The 25,907-nt window shown below is 40.5% G+C and overlaps 1 protein-coding gene across 1 annotated transcript in view; it reads right to left on the reverse strand.

Annotated features, from left to right (window-relative positions):
• The window catches only part of LOC126263439 (mutS protein homolog 5-like), a 265,557-nt gene that overhangs the window by 4,275 nt on the left and 235,375 nt on the right, over window positions 1–25,907 (reverse strand). The window contains exon 19 of the mRNA XM_049960532.1: window positions 7,292–7,471. Coding sequence (XP_049816489.1) covers window positions 7,309–7,471 — 163 coding nt within the window. The 3' untranslated portion in view covers window positions 7,292–7,308. The remainder of the gene's footprint in view (window positions 1–7,291; window positions 7,472–25,907) is intronic.

Consider the following 25,907-nt stretch of genomic DNA (forward strand, 5'->3'; position numbering starts at 1 on the left):
TGGTATGAGTCGGCCAGGTGGTTTCTGAGGAACCGCCTTTCTCCTCTGGCACTCTCGACAGTGCAGCACGTAGTGACGGACACTCCTAAATAAACCTGGCCAGAAAAATCTCTTGCAGATCCTACCGTATGTCTTAATAAATCCTAAATGTCCGGCCTCAGGTGTGTCATGGAATTTTTGTTGACCATCTAAGCGCAGGTGTTTAGGGATCACTGATAGCCACCTCTTTCCAAATGGATTAAAGTTTTACTTTCAAAATAATCCATTGACTACCTTAATTGTCCTTTCACATCCTCTGACTGATTTAAGGCTAGCATAATTCGAGATATCTTGGCACCCTTCTTATGCTCAGCATAGAGATACTGGAGTGCAGCGAGATAGTGACTATCTTCATCAAAGTCTTGATGGTCTTGCACAGGGTTTCTTGAGAGACAGTTGGCATCTTGGTGTTTTCTTCCACTTTTGTACACTATGGTAATGTCATACTCTTGAAGACATAGTGCCCACCTGGCGAGTTGTCCTGTTGGATCCTTAAGACCTGTCAACCAACAAAGTGAATGATGGTCTGTAACAACTGTGAATGGCCTTCCATAGAGATACTGCCAAAATTTAGACATGGCTCAGATCACAGCAAGACATTCTCTTTCTGTAGTTGAGTAGTTTCTCTTGGTTTCTGTAAGTGTCCTAGAAGCATAGGCTATAACCTTCTCTTTTCCATCCGAAATCCGCACCAGAACAGTACCGATCCCATACCCACTGGCATTTGTGTGTAGTTCTGTAGGTGCTCTCTCATCATACAGACAAAGTACCGGGTCAGTCATCAGAGCTTTTCGCAGCACATCGAAAGAATCTTGTTGAGCACCACCCCAGATAAATTCTAGCATCAGTTTTTTAACAACTCTTCGTTTGGCCTGGCTTTGATACAAAACTCTTCGATAAAACGAAGGTAATAAGAACATAATCCGAGGAAGCTTCTCACGTCTCTAATACTTTTAGGAATAGGAAATTCCGTTACAGATCTCACCTTTTCTGGGTCTGACTGCACAACTTCATTTGACACAAGGTGTCCAAGTATTTTGATTTCTTTTGCTCCAAAGAGACACTTTCTTGTATGAAGTTTCAGTCCGGCTTGTTGGAGACACTTAAGAACGGCCCTCAGTCTTTTTATGTGTTCATCAAATGCCTCTGAGAACAATATAATGTCATCTAAATAACAAAGACACATTGTCCACTTCAGGTGACTTAGAAGATTATCCATCATCCATTCAAAAGTTGCTGGTTTACACAAACCAAATGGCCCTCAGGGGTGATGAATGCAGTTTTCTCACGAAGAGCCTCATCTACTTCAATTTGCCAGAATCCCGAGTACATGTCCACGGTTGAGAGAAACTTAGCCCCCTTCAGACAATCTAGTGTATTGTCAATTCGTGGAAGAGGGTAAACGTCCTTTTAGTTATCTTATTAAGCTTCCTGTAATCAACACAAAAACACCAACTGCCACCCTTCTTCCTGACGAGAACCACTGGTGACGACCGTGGGCTCTGCGAAGGGTGAATGATTTCATTCTTCATCATTTTCTCTATCTTTTCGCGAATTATTCGACATTCTGTTGCTGACACAAAGTATGCTCTCTGGCTTATTGGTTGATGGTCTCCAGAGCTAATCCTGTGCTACACTGTCGATTTGTATAACTTGCTCTTCACCTGTGGATTGAAGCATTCATAAAAATCTTGAAGAATGGCAAGAAGCTTATTCTGTTGTTCCTTAGTGAGATCTGGTGATAGTCGAGCTAGAAGATCTTGTCTCATAGTGGTAGTGCTAATTTTGCCCACAGACTCGGCATGTGAGGTTTCTATGATGCTCAGCTGTTCTGCAATTAACGGCTCAGCATTTGCTACGCACATGCGTCTTGGAAGGATCTACGGTTCTCGGTGACAGTTAATTATCCACAATTCACTGAATCCATTCTTAAACGGGATGACAGAGACTGGGATGACAAAGTCATTCTTCAGTGTTATGCTTCTCTGACATTCCACTACAAGATCCATGGGTTGATGCATCGCATCACACGACAGTTACCTTTCTAGCGCTGATTGCAGGAACGATCACTTCATCTGGCACACATAGTCTCCACACACTCAGATGCACATCTTCCTGTCCACAGTATCTCATCTCATCTAGTGTAATCTTTGAGTGACCACAATCTATAATTGCCTGAGAAGCTTTCAAAAGCTCCCATCTGTGAATGACATCATGACTACACTCTTGTAATACGATGAATTCTAAGGGCTGTGTATGGCCACTTATACCCACACAAATAACACATCTTCCTGTAGGTTTTACATTTCCCATTAGCCACCTTCAGCAGAGATGTTTTGTTGTCGACGAATACGGTTTTCTGCAACTGGCGAAGGTACTTCTCCAAAATGACTGAATATGATGCTCCAGAGTCCACAAGAGCTTGGGCTGGTTGGCCATCCATGAGGATATCAACGTAGTTTCCTATCATTTTTGTAGTGATCAATGGCGGAGGATTTTTCTCTTTGGCGGCCTCACCCCCAAGGAAGGCTGCACCCTTTAGCTTTCCAGGTTGTGGCGACTAGGTGATCAGCTGAAGCTTCTAAACAGTGATGGAGACCTTGATCAGCGTGTTGGGGAGCGTCCTCTCCAGCAGCTAGCTTGTGGTGATGGTGACCTACGTCATCCTGCACCCACATCTTGTTCATCTTCGTCATCCCAGAGTTGGCGTTGGCTAAGATTGGTCTGCTGTCTTCTGGCATGGGCGTCATCAAATATCCGCTGCCTCTCTTGACAATAGTGCACCACATGTCCCGGCCGTCTGCAATGGAAACATACTGGTTGGTTATCCTGGGTTCTCCAGACGTCAATCTTCCGTGGTGCCCGACCAGGTTCCTCATGCGGCATTGTAGGAACATCACTTCGCCTGGGCCTCGACTTTATCATTTTAAAGGGAAATGAAGGATGATAGATTGGGTTCAAAGTCTGTTCCACTTCCTCCCTTGTGACCCCATGAAGCGTCTCGGTTTTTTGTGGTGCAATCCAAGTGCCTTCTGAACTTCTTCTCACTATCTGACGAACACTTGTGAAATCAGTTTCTTCCTCCATCACTGACACTGATACAACGTTTGGAAGCTATTCAAACTTCTTGCATGTAATTCTTTTTTGATGCAGTGTCTCGATATACTGGCACCATTTTATGAAGTCGTCTGCTGTCAAAATCTCCTTCAGGAGTAGGGCTTGAGACACGTCCTCAGCAACACCCTTCATGAGATGTGTAACCTTATCTTCCTCCTTCATTCTAGGATCCACTATTTTACACAGCTCCAAGACGTCTTGATTGTAAGATGCTGTCATTTCTCCTGGACTCTGTGCCCTGCACTTTAATTTATCTTCAGCCTTGCACTTCTGTTGATGTGTGTCGCCGAAATACTTGTGCAGTTCCGCCTGGAATACCTCCCAGCTTGTGAACTTCTCCTCATTTTTCTCATACCATTGCCTGGCAGTGCCCTCCAAGTAGAAAAATACATTAGCCAAACACACAGTGTCATCCCATTTGTTAAATTTGGCCATACGCTCATATACCTTCAGCCACTTGTTTGGATCTTATCCATCCTCACCAGAGAACCCGGAAGGATGTCTCACGTGGTGGCACACAGTTTCTGTCATCATGACGTCCTCTTCTTCTTCTGTCTCCGATAGCTTGCGATCTGTTGAATATGGCTCGAACTCAGGTTTCTTGCCACATAAACGGCGGCTCTGTCATGGCCTGATGGAAGCCACTGTGTCGTTAATAATGTGCGGTATCACAAGTGCCAATACCCAGCGCCTCCACCAGCATAATATAACGTAGAAGAAGGTGTAAGTAGATGAGTGACGAACACTAACTTCACTTAACGAAGGTTTATTCAGCACTTGCACATACAAGAGCGCGGAGCGAACTGCCTCCGGCCGGAACATATACAGTATATATACAGCTACAGAACATTCCAGTACAATGCTTCTTGACATTTGTGGATACTTCTAGAATGTACTCGAACTGAATATAGAAATTAAAATTGTACAGTCCAGGTGAGCTTTGAACTCACGACCTTCCATGCAACAGTTTAGTATCATACCCACTACACCATGATACTACTCAGATTCTTCTGCAACAATATGTCATTTTGATAAAGATCAAAAATAAAAAAATTTCAAAGCACCTGATGATATTTGAACCAACAACCCTTTTTATGTGAGGGAAGTACCATGACCATTATGATATCCAACCAGTCTGCACAACATTCACTGTTTAAAGCTGTAGAGCATTATGAGAAATTACTAAATTTTGCAAATGAGGGCATACCAAGGTGAATGGTTGCAGGGTGTGATACCTAGAACCTTGATGCACCACCATATGGATGCACAGGATACTAACCTCACTCCATAAGTATTCAGATATTTGAACATACCAGTGAAGTCTATATGGCAATGCCACAAAGCTACAGTTCTAACTTCATTATACAGGATAGATATGGATGCCTTAAAACGGGGCAGCCACCGACTGACTGTGCCACAAGTATCATTTCAAGGCTTTGGTGATTGTTACGGGACACAGGGAATGTATGTTACAGACGTAAAGTAACCAAGTAATCACTCCACACTTGAGCTATGCCCCTAAGTAAATAACACAACCAAACAATGTATTCAAAGCAGTTTTTAGCACAGCTTATAGTAATATCAGGAGTTGAAGATCGGCTGTATGTGACATGTCAACTGTGTGTGTGTGTGTGTGTGTGTGATCCTCTGGGTAAGGCAGAAATGAGCCTCTTTACTGAACCAAATACATAACCCTGTAGCAGGCCAGTTGGTCCATACTACCCCTTCATGGTTGATAATGCCCACTCTAACTGAGCTGTATGTGTGGAGGTACACTACATAGACTAGCTGAATTCCCAGATATGGATGTGACAGATTATGTATTGAGTGTGTAGAGAGATGAATTTCAACCAGTCAGTTACCACCAAAGACTATAACAAACCTCAACACAATTGCTTTTGAGAAATGGAATTAATAGCTGTTTCTGAATGACAACTCCTTCTACTCAGTAGATGAATTCACTTGCATATCAAATGTTTGTAAAAAAAAAAAAAAAAAAAAAAAAAACTTTCGGAGATTCTCTTCGACATGCAATATGTATGACATCTGTACAATGTTTAGTTCTTGTGCAATAATTATTTGAAAGTGTTCCCAGACTTTATGTACACCCTGTAATGGAATGGATATGAAGCCCCATGCTTCTTGACACAGCGTAGGGGAACGTTGCGGGAGACCTGCACCAATGTCCTAGGCAAGGCCCTAATGAGGTGGTTTACCGTTGCCTTCCTCCAACCGTAATGAGGATGAATGATGATGACACAACAACACCCAGTCATCTCGGGGCAGGTGAAAATCCCTGATCCCACCAGGAATTGAACCCGAGACCCAATGCTTGGGAATTGAGAATGCTACCGCAAGACCACAAGCAGCAGGCACACCCTGTATTAGTGGGACAAAATGCAGAAGAAGAAATGATGGGAGAAATGTCCCTGATTGTGCTTCGCTTTGGATTTTTCACGAATGTCTCTTGTAGCTGTCTATGAAAATAACAGGTACGTTTATACTCTTAAGACAAGAAAAATGATGCACCACAAAGGAGTTAGGCAAACAGATCACAAATTGATATTCATACATGTATCTATGGAAAATTCAAGATTGTGAACTTTGGGAGATGAATATTTGACACTGTAGCGCAATTTCACCTGGTAGCTGGCAAGGGTAGTAAACAGGGGACATGTCGATACCACAGCATAAAGTATTTGCGAATTTCATTCCGTATGCTCAGTTGGACAGTAACTATCAGAAATCAGAAATGAGCTCTGTATACTTGCTTTAAACTCGCCAGTGAGTCACGATCATGATTTTGGCTTTATAGCAATTCTCAAGCGCAAGTTGAAACATCACAAAATGTCCAACCAGCCTAAGTGACTGAATCAATATCTGTACCAATATAATGACTGATCAGTTAGCAGTGAATATTGTCCTGTTTAAACATACATTTAAACAGATAAAAATTTTTCAAAGGCTACTGTAAATTTATTTTGATATTTAGTGTGTTTATCAGAGAATGCCTAATAATTACACTAATATGTACACTCTTAGGCACCTAGTGCTTAATGACAGTACCAGAAAACATGACATGAGGGTGAAGTGCATTCTCTAAACGGTGATCAATTATTAAAAAAATAAATTTGAGAAATGAATGATAAGTTACACAACTCGCTGTTAGCCCATAAACACAAGTTGCCATGACCAAATGAAAGCAGACATAGCACACTTTTTTGTCTCAGGGATATAAAAGAGACATTGCTCTGTATCCAGATTTTATTTGATGCAGCACATAAGTTTTCTTATGGTGGAGAGGGAATAAACAAAAATACAACCGTTTGGTACTCATTTGATGAAATTTATATGTTTTGTGTCTGAAGTAAGGATTATAGCACGCAACTTACTCCAGATATCATTTGTCCTCTAAGGGAACACACAATTGTGAACTTTCATCAGTTAATTTTCATCTTACCACCTGCACAGTCTCACAAAAAATCAGCTTCATTAAAGGCTATCTGACCAAGACAATCGGTCATTTCTCACTGTCAGTGCTATTTTACAGCAGCAAGATCGTACTCATTTTCCATACTAACAATAAGTCATGACTCCTGCACAATTCAGTAAGAGAGAATGAGTCGATGAGTACAAAGCAATTGCAGTGCCACAGTTCTCAGACTTACCACATTTGCAGAACTACAGTGGGAATGAGGGAAGCACATTCGCATTGTAACAGCAGTATCTTGATTTGTAAAGTGTGCAACCCGAACATTAGACTCATACTCACTCCTGATCTATAGTAACTATGCCTTGCAGACAGGTGCGTGAACAGTATATGCAGATGATGGGCTTTAAAGAAGCTGATTGGAGTAATTGGCATATCACTTGACATTTGAATAAGAGTGACACCACTATTCGACAATGTTGGCAGTGGAGTGGGTTAGTGGCAGTGGGATGGGTTAGAGTTTAGTGACTCTTGATACTGAGCATCAGTGAGAGAGGGGAGCCAATTTCATTTTTTTTTGTCAGGGATGGCGGGAAGGAAGCATCACTTTGTGGACGGTGGAGTGGGCTCTTTCCTTGGCTCAGTGGGTGAGGTGTGTGTGAACATTGGTGGTTCCACTAACAGTCATTTATTGAGACATAATACCTTGTGTTTTAACTTGCTCAATTCCTCGTGGTGACAGAGTTGTCGTGTGCAGATTCCGGTGACAGCTCATGCGGCGGTGGCTCATGTTGCAGCAGCATGCCTGCCTGTACCTCACTGTGGCGGCGGCCGGCCTTCTCCTTGTGGATTCGCTTGTTGCGGGGTGGAGTGGAGTGCTCCATCCTGGAATTGAACCAGCAGCCCTTAGGCTTGGTGTCTTCTGGCAGAGTTCATCAGCCTCTTAAGTTCACAGGTGACCAGTTTGGTGAGGCCCCAGTCCCTTCATCCTCACCAGCCACCTGGGAAAGTACCACACAAACTTCTTACTGGTAACATCTGGGACGGCATCTTCTGTGTTGACCTACTGGCATGGTACCACATCATCTTCTATCCAGCAGCGTAGCAGCTAAATCACTGTAGCAAAGTATGATGTTTTGCTGACTAACCATCAGTCCATCCCTCCCTACGAGGTTTCTTCATGCCTTCTTTCTCCCCTTGAAGGACCTCTTCAAAAGTCCACCTTGTGCCCCTTTGTTGGTGGTTTTTTCTTATGCCAATGTTGCAGTTTCTAGGGGGGGGGGGGGGGGGTGACTGACTCTTCAGTCGTTGATCTATGCTTTTCACATTAGGCAGAAACATGACCAATGTCAACACATGTGCTGACTTTCCTTGTTCGACTGCTGCCGCTTCCCAATATTGTGGCTTAACATGTCACAAGTCTCTAAAATGATCACTTAATCTATAATAGGTCTTTCTGCTCTGAACAAACATAATAACATAATTATTATACACCCTACATTCAACCCCATTCTGAAAAATTTGTCGTCGAATTTTCTCTTTTGTCCATCTACAAATGACTAACAAACAAGAAACAAAAACACAGTGGTGACCTTAGTCTGTCAGGAAAATTATTTACACTCATTCTGTAATAACTTGAAACACATCACGATTAAGAAAACTTTTGAAAGTAATGTTAGAAATATGGTAGAATGATGATCAGTAACAATACAATGAAGTAGCAAGCAACAATTATCTCTACATATATTTTAGCAGTACATGTATATGCTCAGGATTTTTGTAGCCATTCAGCTCGAATTTGATGTAGTTATTTGTTATTCTTTGTCTTGGGTTTTCATCTGATACACAGGAAAGCAGTACAAAGTATAATTATGAAAAAGAAGGTTCCAGAGATACCTGTGCCCAATATCATTTCACATTTTATGTTGACCTTTCAATTGTACAATGTGCTGCAGAATACTGTTGGCATCAATCTTGCCTTCTTGTACAGTGATAAGACCATCTAATGACTGAAGTATGGGAGAATCTAGGGAGTTGTTTAGGTAAGACAAATTTTGAGGAGCCAATAGATGCATAGGTGTTTCTGGCCAGTAAATTAGTGGGCAAGAGAAATTTCATGTCTGAGAGAAAACATAACATGCCTGTAATATGAAAAGTAGTATTGCTAAGCGCATCTTCCATAATTGTGACTTTATGGTGAACGAAAAATTATTTTGCACTTTGTATGACATAGTGGGAATTAGTGAAGTTCGTTGGCAGGAGGAACAAGACTTCTGGTCAGGTGACTACAGGGTTATAAACACAAAATCAAATAGGGGTAATGCAGGAGTAGGTTTAATAATGAATAGGAATGCAGGTAAGCTACTACAAACAGCATAGTGAACACATTATTGTGGCCAAGATAGATACGAAGCCCACACCTACTACAGTAGTACAAGTTTATATGCCAACTAGCTCTGCAGATGACGAAGAAATTGAAGAAATGTATGATGAAATAAAAGAAATTACTCAGATAGTGAAGGGAGACGAAAATTTAATAGTCATGGGTGACTGGAATTCGAGTGTAGGAAAAGGGAGAGAAGGAAACATAGTAGGTGAATATGGATTGGGGCTAAGAAATGAAAGAGGAAGCCGCCTGGTAGAATTTTGCACAGGGCATAACTTAATCATAGCTAACACTTGGTTTAAGAATCATGAAAGAAGGTTGTATACATGGAAGAAGCCTGGAGATACTAAAAGGTATCAGATAGATTATATAATGGTAAGACAGAGATTTAGGAACCAGATTTTAAATTGTAAGACATTTCCAGGGGCAGATGTGGACTCTGACCACAATCTATTGGTTATGACCTGTAGATTAAAACTGAAGAAACTGCAAAAAGGTGGGAATTTAATGAGATGGGACCTGGACAAACGGAAAGAACCAGAGGTTGTACAGAGTTTCAGGGAGAGCATAAGGGAACAATTGACAGGAATGGGGGAAAGAAATACAGTAGAAGAAGAATGGGTAGATTTGAGGGATGAAGTAGTGAAGGCAGCAGAGGATCAAGTAGGTAAAAAGATGAGGTCTAGTAGAAATCCTTGGGTAACATAAGAAATATTGAATTTAATTGATGAAAGGAGAAAATATAAAAATGCAGTAAATGAAGCAGGCAAAAAGGAATACAAACGTCTCAAAAATGAGATCGACAGGAAGTACAAAATGGCTAAGCAGGGATGGCTAGAATACAAATGTAAGGATGTAGAGGCTTATCTCACTAGGGGTAAGATAGATACTGCCTACAGGAAAAGAGACGTTTGGAGAGAAGAGAACCACTTGAATGAATATCAAGAGCTCAGATGGAAACCCAGTTCTAAGCAAGGAAGGGAAAGCAGAAAGGTGGAAGGAGTATATAGAGGGTCTATACAAGGGCGATGTACTTGAGGACAATATTATGGAAATGGAAGAGGATGTAGATGAAGATGAAATGGGAGATACGATACTGCGTGAAGAGTTTGACAGAGCACTGAAAGACCTGAGTCGAAACAAGGCCCCCGGAGTAGACAACATTCCATTGGAACTACTGATGGCCTTGAGAGAGCCAGTCCTGACAAAACTCTACCATCTGGTGAGCAAGATGTATGAAACAGGCGAAATACCCTCAGACTTCAAGAAGAATATAATAATTCCAATCCCAAAGAAAGCAGGTGTTGACAGATGTGAAAATTACCGAACCATCAGTTTAATAAGTCACAGCTGCAAAATACTAACACGAATTCTTTACAGACGAATGGAAAAACTAATAGAAGCCAACCTCGGGGAAGATCAGTTTGGATTCCGTAGAAACACTGGAACACGTGAGGCAATACTGACCTTACGACTTATCTTAGAAGAAAGATTAAGGAAAGGCAAACCTACGTTTCTAGCATTTGTAGACTTAGAGAAAGCTTTTGACAATGTTGACTGGAATACTCTCTTTCAAATTCTAAAGGTAGCAGGGATAAAATACAGGGAGCGAAAGGCTATTTACAATTTGTACAGAAACCAGATGGCAGTTATAAGAGTCGAGGGACATGAAAGGGAAGCAGTGGTTGGGAAGGGAGTAAGACAGGGTTGTAGCCTCTCCCCAATGTTATTCAATCTATATATTGAGCAAGCAGTAAGAAACAAAAGAAAAATTCGGAGTAGGTATTAAAATCCATGGAGAAGAAATTAAAACTGAGGTTCGCCGATGACATTGTAATTCTGTCAGAGACAGCAAAGGACTTGGAAGAGCAGTTGAATGGAATGGACGGTGTCTTGAAAGGAGGATATAAGATGAACATCAACAAAAGCAAAACGAGGATAATGGAATGTAGTCGAATAAAATCGGGTGATGCTGAGGCTATTAGATTAGGAAATGAGACACTTAAAGTAGTAAAGGAGTTTTGCTATTTGGGGAGCAAAATAACTGATGATGGTCGAAGTAGAGAGGATATAAAATGTAGACTGGCAATGGCAAGGAAATCGTTTCTGAAGAAGAGAAATTTGTTAACATCGAGTATAGATTTAAGTGTCAGGAAGTCATTTCTGAAAGTATTTGTATGGAGTGTAGCCATGTATGGAAGTGAAACATGGATGATAAATAGTTTGGACAAGAAGAGAATAGGTTTCGAAATGTGGTGCTACAGAAGAATGCTGAAGATTAGATGGGTAGATCACATAACAAATGAGGAAGTACTGAATAGGATTGGGGAGAAGAGAAGTTTGTGGCACAACTTGACCAGAATACGGCATCGGTTGGTAGGACATATTCTGAGGCATCAAGGGATCACCAATTTAGTATTGGAGGGCAGCGTGGAGGGTAAAAATCGTAGAGGGAGACCAAGAGATGAATACACTGAGCAGATTCAGAAGGATGTAGGTTGCAGTAGGTACTGGGAGATGAAGAAGCTTGCACAGGATAGAGTAGCATGGAGAGCTGCATCAAACCAGTCTCAGGACTGAAGACCACAACAACAACAACAATGACATAGATGCCCTTATCAGTACATTCTCCTGAAGGACTCATACTTATTTAAGCGCATTGTGTCTAATCACATGTCGGTACTTCCTATTATTTAGAATTCAGAATTCCCCTTATATATTTTGCTAATTCCCTTTTCTGTACCTGATTCCCTGTTAGTACATTATCACTAGAATCTGTAGTGTACAAAGCTTATTTACATTTGCTTTATAATAGTAGATTTTGTGTTATGGATACGTAGTTGAATGCGCATGGCTAAAGGTTATTATGTGGAGCCGAGTGCATGTTCTGCATTGGAGGATCAGTGGTCTTCTGTTTTCACGGTCCAGCATGCTTCGGAACAGTATTTGGTACCATCAGTGATATCACATCTGTTACTCCCTTAAAAGGTTTCAACCGGCATGCATGATCAACAGTTGTTTTTGTGGGTGCATGAAATAGTTGTTTTTGTGGGTAACTGTAACTTGACATTAACTGGTGATGTGATTTCGACAACTTGGTAAGGACCCTGGTACTTTGTGACTAATTTTTTCGTCTTTCCTTTAGAAACATAGGGAGTGGATAGGAAAATACATTATCCAATTTTGAATTCCGGATATCTATCGTGTGTGTTGTCTTTCTTTTGACACTCTAATGCTCTAGTATTTGCTTTCTGTACCTTTTTCAACACATCCTTAATTATTCGAGCAAATTCCCTAACTGCTTCTCCATTATTTCTTTCTTTGGGCTTAAAAAATCAAATTTCAATGGCATCTTTCTTCCATAAATAACTTCTTAAGGCAACATGCCCATTCCTTTGTGTGTTTTGGCGTTGTATGCGCTTACACAGTATGGAATGACGATATCCCAATTGTTGTGATGGCCACTGAAAAAATATCTTAAGCGTTTTCCCAATAGTGCAGTGGATCTTTTCTGTCTGCCCATTTGCCTGTGGGTGTAATGGGGTGGTGGGTAATTTACATACTTTCAGCAAACGGCAAAGTTGTTTCATGAGGTCGGACACAAAGTTACTACCTTGGTTGATTATAAGTGCTCCTGGTGCTGAATTTTAAAATCTAGTGATTGACCACAGGCTGTGCAATGGTGTTTGCTTCTTGATCAGGGAGACTTACCATGGTCAGATATCTTGAAAAATGATCTATAATCATTAGTACGTAGCTATTCCTGGCCGGTGTTTTATTAAAAGGACCATATATGTCCATTCCTGCAACTTGAAATGGACGTGATGCTTCCAAGAGTCTTCGTAACGGTATGTGTTGACGACAATAGTGTGATCACTGGGTGCACGATATGCAATTTTTCACGTATTGTGCTACATCGTACTTTCTTGATTTCCACCAGAAATGCTCAGCAACGTGTCTTTCAGTAGTTCTTTGACCACTGTGACCTGAAAGAATGTGGTTATGGACCTCTTGCATGATTCTCAGTCCGAGTCTAGTTGTTTGACAAAAGACCTCATCCTGTAGGCAAAACTGCCATTGTGTCCCATATCTTTTGCAATCTGCATCTGAAGCCTGTGTCTTTTGCCATTCTTCTGCATCGTGACCTACTGCTTCTAATACGGCTACCTTTCTACTAAGACAATCTGTGTTGGCATGTTTCTTCCCCAGTTGAGTAATTCTTTTCTGCCATATTTAACTGTTTGGATGTATAGGCTAGTGGAAGTTCTGCACCATTAATGTTTTGACCCAAAACTGCTCCGATAGTATGTCCAGACGCATCACAGGACAGGATGAATTCTTTTCTGAAATCTGGATAGGTTAATACATGACTATGTGTTAATTTGTATTTCAGTGTTTCAAATGCTGTCGTATTCTGTTGTCCAGTGAAATTTAATACCTTTTTTCAGTAACTTCGTGAGAGGTCATGTTATTTCTGCATAGTCTTTTAAAAACTTTCGATAATAATTTGAGAGACCTAGAAATCCCTGCACTTCTTTGGTAGAGTGTTGTACTGGAAAGTCTGTAACTGTGGTTATTAACTGTGGATCGGTTTTGATTCTCTATTCATGATAACGGGGCCTAAATATGTTGCTTCCTTTAATCCAAAGTGACACTTTTCCAAATTTAATGTTAATTTAGCATCCTTGAGATGTTTGAAAACTTTTCGTAAGCAAATCACACGCTGTTTGATGTTTATTCAGGAAATCTAAGTCTAGGATAGCATCATATTCATCTCTTACCCTTGATACGACTTCCACTTCCAGTCTTACAGATCAGTGACATACAGCCAGCCTACTGAACGTATGTCACCTCTGCCTATACCACTTAACTTGAGGGGGGGGGTCATACCTCCTGACCTCAGTACACTGTCTACTCATGACTGACACTTGAGCCTGAGTGTTGACTAATAATCTATGTGTTTTACCATTAACAGTGCCTGGTAACAAGCACTCTGCCTTTGCATGCATTCTAATAGCATGGAATTTTAATGGGAACGCCTGGCGGCGATTCCGGTGTTCCTGTTCCTGTTTAATGGACCCCTGTTAGCAAATTTCCCAGTACTGCTACACTCAAGATATGCATGGCCCACCCTTTGACAATTTGTACACAGGTTTTCGCTATGTGTCCCTGCCAATCACATCTGATGCAACGAACCTGTGTGGAAATTACATTTTTTCTTTCTCTGCACCTCGTCACAGCGTCTCTTTGCTCAAATGCTGTAGCAAGGTTCACTGCATCAATTACATTCTTCGGAAATTCTGCCCTAATACGGCACGATGTTTCGGGTGCCAGTCCTTGCGAAAAGCTATCTAAGGCCCTATTCTCAGCTTCTTATGGAATGTACTTACTGGCTTCAACACTGGCTGACAATTGGTAAGTGTTGCTATTAACTTTTCGTATTCTGTCCACAAAATTTTCTAATGTTTCGTTGTGCCTTTGAGACATGGTGTCCAATTGCTCCCTATAGAAATGGCAACTGTTCTGCTTTTTAAACCTTTCGAGCAAAACTTGTTTCAATTCTTCAAAAGTTAGTGCATTTTGTAACTCCTCATGATATAGTACGTGGGCCTTAGCTTCCCCGATTAACTGTAACTTTGTCACTTGCAACATCTGTTCAACTCACCAAAAACCAAGTTTAGCAGATGCTAACAAATCAGCAAAAAATGCTTCTATTACCTCCCTTAGCTTGCCACCAGAGAAGGGAGTCACAAGAGTGGCTGCTGATGAAGCTAGTATGTGAGGGGTCGCACCAGATGTCAACCTACACTTGGATAGTCAATTCATTACCGTCGGTCCTCGGTTGGGCTACCTGAATAACTAGGCTCTGAATTACCTTGTGGGGGGGAAACTCCTTGTGTGTTGCTGTCTGTCATTGCAATGCTTTCCTGTTTAACAAATAGTTAGATGTTACTACGTGTTCGTACAACACGTTTTCGCGCTACTCCCAGAACAGAACTTAAGCGGCTGCTTGCCGTGGACTGTACAACTGGCCCTTAGTAGTGTAGCGGTCTAGCCAAAAATTTAGTCAAAACTTCATTTTCTTGGATACACCAAGAAGATACACGTAATATCTCTTACCTGTTAGTCGTTTATTTCCACTCTGATAGTCTGAATCTATGGATTTCGCTAGCAATTATAACAATGCTGATCATTCCCAATCCCAGTCAGCCACATAAAACAAACAGCGATTGACATTCACCTGTTCGGCTCTATTCCGCTCAGCTCCTATAGCCCAATCCCCTTTTGTCCGCAGGGAAGTTTATTTCTAGATGCGCCGGGGATTTCCCTGACAGAAACATCATGTACACTATGCACGCATTCAAAAATCAACTTACGATTCGTTCAGAAATCAACTTAGAATGTGTTAAAAATGTTCAAAAACCAATAGGGATGCATTTCAAAATCATATGAATAATTTGTGAAACAAGGCTTTTTTCCTCAAGAATATGAATTTGGCGCTTCCCCTGAAATTACCGCCTGGAGCAGATACACCTGTTTCCCCCGCCCGCTAAATCTGGGCCTGTTGCGTATGCATGAATTTGACAGCTTGGGCGCGCCAGTAAAATTTTTTCAGGTAACATCGGGCTGCTTGTTGCTACTGCTTATACAGCTAATGAGCTAACAGTCCCAGTTCTATAACCAGAAGCGACTCGACTGCGCATGCGCACGAGCCCGTTCACAACTGCTCAAACGAATCTAAACAGTTGTGACGTCACTCTCAAAGGAGGCAATTCGTTGTTATGAAGCATTGCCTAGCTTTCCTAAAGCCTTTGACATATTTTACTGGGCAGACGATTGTATGAGCACTATATTTTTGTTGTTTATATGGCGCATATCCTTTGCAACTTGAGTTTTATTTTCGTTTCTTTCACTCGTTTATATTTTATTGCTGCAGTAGTGGGATACAATAATATCCTTCGTTAGGGTATTGGTTCTTACCTGTCAAAATTTCAAAAATCTAACTGAAAACTAAAACAATGAAAAATTCCCGGAATTCTAAAAATAAAAAGTTCCCAGTTTTCTCCTGGATGAAAAAATTTCCGGGTTTTTCCCAGATCATATACACAAGTTGGAAATACGGAAGCGTCTGATCCCGCCTGTCTGCTTTGACTCATGACGTCACAAATATGGCGGAAACAAAAACAAACACACACACTTTCCACAAGAAGCCTAATGACACTAACGGGACAAGCGCGGGAAATGGGGTGTTTTGGGTGGGGGGCAAACTAAATATAAACAAATTTAGACGCCTTCCGTAGCTACAACGTGTAAGTGAAGACAGCCATGTATGAATACCCACCCACCTCCCCAGGGGTCGTAACCCCTGCAACCCATAGAAGATAAAGATGCTTCAGTAGCTGATTAGCATTTTTTGTCTTTTTTTTTAAAAAAAATCTCACGGGATAGAACAAACAGATCAGAAAGATAAATATAATAAACTAAAACAGAAATTGGAGGAAACAGATAATTAAAATAAGTAATAAGTGTTTTTAAATTAAAAAAAAAAATCTCACGAGATAGAACAAACAGATCAGAAAAGTAAATAAAATAAGATAAAACAGAACTGGAGACAGCCACACTCAAACCAAACTCCGCGCCGTCATGACATCACACACGACAACACCCTTACGTCACGGGTCAAAGCCGACACGTGGGATCGGACGCTTCTGTCGACCCCACAAGTTATCGTCCACTACCGAACATTCAGGCGAGTAAGCAGGAACAACGAGGACTGATTCGATTTTTGGCGGTGGAGGGAGTTGGAGGCTGTGAAATGTATCGACGGAAGAAGGCTATGTATGGTGAGTACAGTATGAGTTGTTGAAGTGTTTGTGGAATGGCGCAAACAGTTCCTTGAGGGGTGCGAGTCACTGGAAGATGGTTGCCATCCTGGACTGGCTCATTGTGTCATCACACTGGAAACGGTTGCGGAAGTGAATGCTTTAGTCTTGGACAACCGCAGAATCACCATGGACAAGAGATCCATCAGTTACTGGGTATTAGCATGGGAACCGCCCACACCATAATGCATCAACGCTTGAACTTTCAAAAAATCTGTGCTCGGTGGGTTCTCCACCAACTGACTGCCAAGCAGTGCAATACTAGAATGGCGTTGTCTTTGAGTCACCTGCAACATCATGAGTAGGAATATGGTTTTCTGTCGCATATTGTCACAGGTGACATACACGTCACCATTTTTAACCAGAAAGCAAGCATCAGAGTAAGCAGTGGAAACGTGACTTGTACCACCTCCAAAGAAATCAAAGGCCGTGCACACCGGTTCTGTTATCAGAACAAGATGTCCTTTTTGACTACAAGGGCCCACTTCTTGTCAAGTTCCTGGAATGGGGAACCACCATCAATGCCTAGTGTTATCAAGCCACTTTACAGAACCTTAGACAAGCCATCACGTCAAAACGCCGACGCGTGTTGTCCAATGGCATTATCCTCCTGCATGATAATGCCAATGCGGTGAAGACGACATTGCAGCAGTTTCAGTGACACATGTTGGAACATCCACCATACAGTTACGACCTCTCACCATGTGACTTGCATGTGTTTGGACCTCTAAAACTAGCTATTCACAAACATCGATTTGCAGCCGACGATGAAGTGTGTGACTGGGTCCATAGCTGGATTCAACAACACCTACTAGCTTCTAAAAGAATGGAACCGACTGGCTAGTGTCGCAATGGGATAAATGTGCCAACAGTTTTGGCGACTATTTTTTAGTATGTGTACTGTGTATAACTATAGTTTTGCGTTAATAAAATAGTTACCCTTACTTTACACTAATGACCGGGTTTCATTTGAATGGCCCTTATATATTACTATATTGTATAATGTTACTAAAAATCATGATTTCTTGACCAATTTACTTCCAAATGTTACATGATGCTCTAATAAACATTTGGACTTCTAAGAACCATTGAGACTATATAATTTCTAAACAATGTACAATTTTCCTGTTAAAACAGACTGTGAGAAAGAAAACGCTATGTTGCAAAAATGTGCAGTTTACCTGTTTTTATCATAGTCAGTTTTATCTATGATAGCAGGACAATTAAACCATTAGAGAAATTGTTTCTCCCATGTATATTCTTTCTCATTATATATAATTTCAAACAAAAATTGTATAGCTAATAGCTTGCAGTTTTGGTTTCTTCTTCATACGTATTTGTGGCTTATCAGCTTATGCCTGCCCGGCTACCCACGTTGTCTAATGCGCTACATCCTGAGTGGGAAGCATGCCGGTCCCCAGCACGAATGCGCCTGGTGGATTAGTGTCGAGGTCCAGTGTGGTGGCCAGCCTGTGGATGGTTTTTCAGGTGGTTTCCCCATCACCTCAGCGAATGCAGGCTGGTTCCCTTATTCCACCTCTGCTACAGTATGTCGGCGATTGCTGCGCAAACACCATCTCCACGTACTCTACCATGCAAACATTTTGGGTTGCAGTCATCTGGTATGAGTGAAACATTCCCAAGGGGAGGGGGGGGGGGGTGTCCACTGGGGGCTGAACTGCACGATAACCCTGGGTTCAGTGTGTTGGGCGGTGGTGGGGTGGATGGACTGCTGTGGCCTGTTGTGGGGTTGTGCACCACTGAGAGGGGGAAGGAGGAGGTGGGCAGAGAAAAGGCGGGGGAAGAGTTGATGGGTGTAGAGAAAGAGGGAGGTGGAGGGGAAGATTAGGGCATACATGCAGTACCAAGCCTCTCTGTCGTTTCTAGGTCCCCAGTTTAATACATACACAACCCAATAATGAAGGTGGAGGCTTTACCTTTCAGTCAAGCCTCATACATACATATAAGCTTATGATTGGAATACTGCTATGGCATCTGAACTGTCCATCACTTCGTATCCTACCTGTTAAGAGGTTAAATCTATGCATAGTACAGTGACTGAATCTACTATCCCCACAAACCAGGCAGCTAAAGAGGTATTTCTCATACCCCTATACCAATGATCCCAACCAATTTACTCTTTCATTTTAATCGAGTATAATTCACAATCAAGATTTTGTTTGCATTAACAATAAATAAGGCTCAAGGACAGAGGGCGGGGGAAAGAAATGACAGACAGCAGGGAGGAAATGAACATAGAGTGAGGGAAGGCTGACATGGACAAAGGGCAAGTGTGAAAGAAGAAATGGACAAAGAGAGAGGGGGAAGGAGGAGGTGGGCAGAGAAAAGGCGGGGGAAGAGTTGATGGGTGTAGAGAAAGAGGGAGGTGGAGGGGAAGATTAGGGCATACATGCAGTTCCAAAACATATTAGGCAATCTCTCAAGAGAAAGTTTGTATCTGATGTGTCACAAAAATATAGAGATTAAATTCTATCGACAAAATCTTTATTTATTATTGAAATATACAGTATAAGAATTTGTTTCTTAACAATAGTCATTTAATTGTAATTGGTACATGCCTACAGCACTCATTTAAATGATGAACAAAATTTTGCATGACGGCTCGGTATGTAGACACTGGGATGGCTGCCACTTTGCTACAGATATTGACATACACTTTCGATATGACATATCCCCATAAGAATAAAATCCGTGGGACTAAAATCTGTACTGCTTGTGGGAAAATATATGTCACATCTCCTCAAGATCAGTTTGCCAGGGAGAATTTTACGCCTCACAGTATACAAGGGGGTACCCAAAAAAAAACTGGAATAACATTGCCACTGGTAGAGCTTTTGCAGTGCACGTTTCTGACACTAGGTGTATAGTGCCACTCATTGCCAGTTCAATGCTGCCTGCATGTCAACCTGCTTTCTGTTCATCTGCAGTGATTGTTCTCATTTCGTTTTTGATGTTGGCAAATTTAAATGAAGAACGTGCTGCATAAAAATGCTGCTGAAACTGTTTTATGTTGTAAACAGTTTACCAAGATGATGCTATGGGAAAAACTCAAGTGTACGAGTGGTTTGCTTGATTTAAAGATGGCGACATGTCAATTGATGACAAACCTTGTTCTGGACGTCCATCAACTGCTTGAATCGATGAAAATATTGAAAAAATCTGAGAGTTTGTGCTCACAGACTGTCAACAGACAATTTATCAACTGTCAGAGATTAGTGGGTTTTCTTGGAGCTCGGTTGAGTTAATTTTAACAGAAGATTTGTGACAGGCAGGAGACTGATTGTTCCACCATGACAATGCACCTACACACACAGCCATCTCTGTTAGACAGATTTTGGCTAAAAATGGCATGGTTCTGCTGTCCAGCACACCTTACTCACCTGACCTGACTCCGTACGACTTTTTCTTATTTCAATGCAATTCTGTTGTTGCTGCACTTGTAGCCTTGGAATCAGCACTTGGAATTCATCTATATTGTCAACTTAATGCTTGTTGAGTCAGATGCCAGAAGTTTTTAATCCTGCATGTAAATACACCTTGTTGTTGACCTCATCCCTCCTGTCAGCTATTTTCCTCTATTGAATTCCTTGTAGGAATTCAAAATTCTTTGGCTTCCACTAATGAAAATAACTTCTTCTCACACATTATAACTACATTGAGCAACAGCACAGGGTGTACTCACCTATATCTTCTTCACTGTTTGTTAGGTTACTGGGAAACATAATATTTTCTTCCGTTATTTCTTAAACATTTTTCTATTTTTGATAAAGCTCTCTTCATTCTGTCATTCAAGTCCTGCACTTAGGGCAACAAAATGGAGTGTGGCAGCGAAGTTCTGTAGCTGGAGTAACGTATTTTTACAGTTTTTTTATGTAGTGGTGCTGCGGTGCAGTGCAACAAAATCTTGCCTTTTTTCTTCCTCACCTTCCACAAAGGGTCAAGAGCTATAAGAGAGCTCCAAACTACACAAGCTACTAAATGATGTAAATGTCTTTCAATAACTCTACTGTACAGTGCATACGATCATTTAAAACTGTGGATGGATAGATCTATTTTCAATTTGGAACTTGTGTAAATTGTTACATATAATAATTTCCAAACAATCTCGAAACATCTTTGATAAACTTTCAACTGTTCCCAGCCATCATCATTATCAGCAACATCTTTTGCTCTGCCTTCCAAGACACCATCAATCCACGGTGCCAAAGTATAAGTGATCCCACCGCCATTGTGCCATGACAATGTTCTGTGCACACACTTCTCTCACCATGTCAGCACATAGAACAAACCACATTGTCCACACTGGAAATTTCTCTACTTAAATACTATATAAACAAAATTTTTACAAGCACATCTTTCATCAGCTTGAGCGGAAAAAGTGTAACTTGTTGTTTTGAATGGTCAACATGTCACACCACACTAGAAAATGGACAAAAGATGGAATTTAAAAAGGTGAGACTCTTAGCTCATGCATTATCATATTGGAATTCTGTCTTAAAGGAGGCAGCCAAAATTAGAATAAACAGCAACCATTTTAACTTTTAACAGAGGCTAGATTACATACTTAGAAGGGGATGAGGGCATCTTTGGATATAAGGCAAAAGCAAACATGGGTACTTGACACTTGTAGGGATGTGGGAGGACAGTTTCAAACACGGGGCTGGCCACTCGTACCACCTGATGTTGTTCAGTCCCATAGTGGGACAGAGGTGCTATGAGCTGCCCACCTGCCTTCCATGCGTAAATCACTTCAGCTGCAATCACACTTATATAAGTGGAGCAGTGAGTGAGTAACTTCTGATAACAATGGAGAGACAGCTAGTGAAAGCCTCAGTAGTTTATTTGAAGTAATGCAGTTTGTAAATCAAGAAGATTTTATTGAAGCATGTCACTGTGAAGTTTCAGAGGACAAATGTTCACTCCTGTTAGCACCTGCCTTCTTTGGTGGAATTATTACATTGAAGTCTAAGGCTATTTTGCTTGTCCCATACATCTTGCACACCAAATGGAAAAGTGGTCCAAATGCCAAAAGGAAGAAAGCTGCTATTTACTTGAATGTACAGAGTTGGAAGAAATTACAAAGAAGTGGTCTGATGTCTTCCAACAACCAAATGTGTGACATTACATGAAATAGCCTATATTTCTTCCCATTTGGTGGGACAATTGATGGGTTTGATAAGTGGTAATGTGGGTTTTACTTAACTGTTTGTGGTGGGAAAAAAAAAAGAAGATTAAACACAGAAACTGTGGATGGTACAGATGTATATCAAAAGAAATTATACACCAATATGAGCCTAAAGACACCTTAAATATCAATGAAATTGGTCTTTTTTTTCAGTGTCCTCCCAAATAAGACCCTTGTCTTCAAAGGACAAAATTGCTAGAAGAGAAACACATTAAATTCACCTCAAAGTATTCTTACTCAGAAATGCTACTGGGTGTGAAAAGATTAAAATCTTTGTTACTAACAAATCAAAGGAACCATATTTTAAAAAAATGTAAAAAACACTTTCTGCTAACTACAATACTAATCACAAACAATGGATGACATTAAAAAAAATCACTGTCTAATGTCAAAATGGGAGCCCATAACAGGAAAATTCTCCTGTCTGTACATTGTTCTGCAATTCCATAAAATATAAATTTACAAAATCTGCAGCCACCAAAATACACAATGAAGTTGTACCTTTGATTTAGGCAATATCCATGCTGTTGAGACATACACAAGAAAAGCATTGTCCAGAAGGCATTCAATTGATGAAGATGTAAGGACCCAGTGTAATTTGAAGTACAATTTATTTATGCTCTGCATTATACAGTGACAGCACAGATGGAGGTTAAGGAGTCCACCAGAGAAGGAGTGTTGGGACACTGAAATATGGCACACGTTCAGTGCCTACCACAGGTGTTTCTTCACAGCTGACAACATCACAGAAGCAGCTGGTTGCCTGTACCATGGCAGCCTTGCAGCACCATGACATGTAGTGTGACGTCAAATCAGGACTGCATCAGTGTCTCTATATGATGCCATCATTGGTGACAGCCAAACAAACTATTGCTGAGGTACTACTTACACACACCCATTCAGCCACAGGGGCTTTAACCTGACTGCTGCCATGCTGCTGGACCCTGCAGCATCTGCTGGACAGCCATCTTTTATCATCTACCTGTCACTTGTATGCAAAGTTCTTGAGTTAGGGGCTGTCCCACTGCTGCCAAGTACTGCAGCTGGAACCTACAAGTGTCAGCCAAGCTAACTCAGCACCCACCTATCCCAAGACACTATGCTCTTGCCCAACCCACACATTGTAGTGTTGTACGCGTCACGTAACCCAGAAGTTGATGCCTGACCACAACAGGGAGTTGGAAGTGCACACCTCTCAACAAATGACAAACTCAGCCTGTTACACTTACTACAATCTTAAAAGCTTGGTTTCTCAGTTCTTACTTGAAATGTTGGCTACTATTCCTAATATCTTGAATGAGTATAGGAAAATATGGTTCTCCTTCCAATAGTTCCCACTATTTTTCTTAGTTATAAAAAGAGTTATTCAGGGTTATGAGAAGTCACACGTGCTGTAGGTATTTTTTCTTTACCTGATTTAGCAAATGAACTTTGTGCCATTATGCATAACCAGCAGTCATTGAATGTTAGGGCCAATAAGAACAGTACTGTGTTTATATGAAGTTTTGTTTCAGGTCAAAAGTAGCTTCAGACTTAGAAGGAACACACAAATAAATTTTCTATTTACACTTTATCATAATTTTTGCACTTAATTAATTGAGAAAAAATTCAATATCATTTTACTGAAATCAAAATGCTTTTATAATACAGCTTCTGGAAAACTGGATTCTTCCAAACAGAAGAAGGAAGAGGAATTGCACACCCAATTCTGGTAATGACAGAGGTAAGTGTGAAAATGGGAAAAGTGCACAATTTCCTGCACAGTGATGACAATATTGTATTTGTGGAGCATAAGGCGGAGTTTCATTTTCAGGAAAAATATTACAACATAGGAAGTGATAGTGATGATAATAGTAGTGGGTGTTGCATCACAACTTTATATGCAGCAATATACAGAAATAAATTTTTCCTGCAAACAGAAACATCAAATTTGAAAACCAAACTGAAAAAATTCACCCATGAAATTGAAATAAACCAGTATTCTGTAACTGTTGGTAAAAAATAAGAACTACCAACTGAGTTCTGTTTTTCAAAGATAATGATTGTTCTAGTAGACAGCTATCTGTCAGGGTTTCATGAATATGTGAAATTAATCACCCAACTGGAACACTATCAAACATTGGAAGTGGTGTGAAAGTAGAGAATCTGTTGCACATTATTACATTATGGAACCATGGATCGCATAGTAATTGGTAATGTATTTCATGAGTACCATTAATGGGTGAATGCATCTACCAAAAATATCTTTTGTGGCTATCAACCTGGTGCTAGCCTTTATACACATCTATTAATAAACGGTAGGTTGACATGGTGTAACATCGTATAAAACACATTCTGTGTTTGTATTATTTTCACAATTACCTAAACACTGACAATGTAAAACAAAAACATGACGTTTAGTACAATAAATCAAATAAGCATACTGTTCAGTACCCAAAACTGCACAACTCCTAACATACATCCTAAACTCGCACCCCCTCCCTGCCCCTCTCCTTCGTCTTTCTGTGCATCATCTCCTCCCTCTCTACATCTCCCCCCCCCCCCCCCCAATCACCATTTTCTTCCTCCTTTTTCTTATCTCTCACGTTAACCTAGTTTATTATTATTACAAATGAAACCTTCATTGGGAACTGAAGTCACTTATGGCGAGTGTTATACTTATAACACAGAAAACACCATTTACTTTCACTACATAATATTTTATTGGCACATGATAAATTAAAACACAAAGAAATAGATTTCAACAATCACAGTAACAGTCATGACAAATGTCTCACACCCACTAGTCCACAACCAAAGTAAAAGTAAAACGAAGTACAAAAAAGCAAAGATATTAATATTTTCTGGCACTTCTGCCACACACTTAAAATAAACTGGTAAATCAGCTGGGATCAGTTGTAGATGGGGCATGAGAGAGACCTCTCCAGCTGCAGGATATGTGAGCATAGTAGCTTCAATGACACTACCCTACATAGTTTTAAGCTACAAATGGATAGGATAACAAAAATTTCAGACAATTCACATTCTACAGCAGTATTCTAATAATAAACCAATATGACATATATACATCTCTATTTTTTTATATATTATTATTACAAAGCTAAAGGCAAGGAAGAAGAAAAAACAGTACATTCTTGTGTATACTTTTTGTTTGAAATTATAAATAAGGGGGAAGATGATATATCTGAGACACAAGTTATATAATGGTTTACATGCATTGCTATTTCAAACTGATTGCAAGAAAGAAAATGAAACCACATTTTTCATGGCACAACGTAACATTTTCTATCTCGCAGTTGGTATAAACAAAAAACCTGTACATTATTGTTTAAAAATATATAGATAGTGTAAGTCCATTTGTGTGTTTATTAGTGCAGTGTGTAAAAATTTGAGGTAAATTGGTAAAGAACTTCTTGATGGTTTTATTAAGACCATCTCCCTTTCTTATATTGAAAATATATATCCTGTTTCTCCAAATATTCATTATAGTACCACATAAAAATTTTGAAGTAAATCAGTTGTTATCTTTTTGAGATTTCTGGTAACAGTGTTTCTCTTTTATACATTACATGTATATTTACAGTAGCATATTTAAGGAAGGGGGTGGGGCTTAAGCGACCACCCCCCCCCCCCCCACCACCACAAAATGCGAAATTATATACGTGTTTTTCTTACAAACCAGCACTCAATATCATAATACTATGAGTAAAAAACAAGGGTTAACAATATCGCTGCTTCAATATGTCAAGAAGAAGGCTGTACGGTGCTATGATAGGAAAACAATAGACTATTTCCGAACAAATCGTGGCACAAAAGAGAATTGCTGAAAACGAAGATGGCTGTATG

The sequence above is a fragment of the Schistocerca nitens genome, chromosome 6, assembly GCF_023898315.1.
Source record: "Schistocerca nitens isolate TAMUIC-IGC-003100 chromosome 6, iqSchNite1.1, whole genome shotgun sequence".
Lineage (NCBI taxonomy): Eukaryota > Metazoa > Arthropoda > Insecta > Orthoptera > Acrididae > Schistocerca > Schistocerca nitens.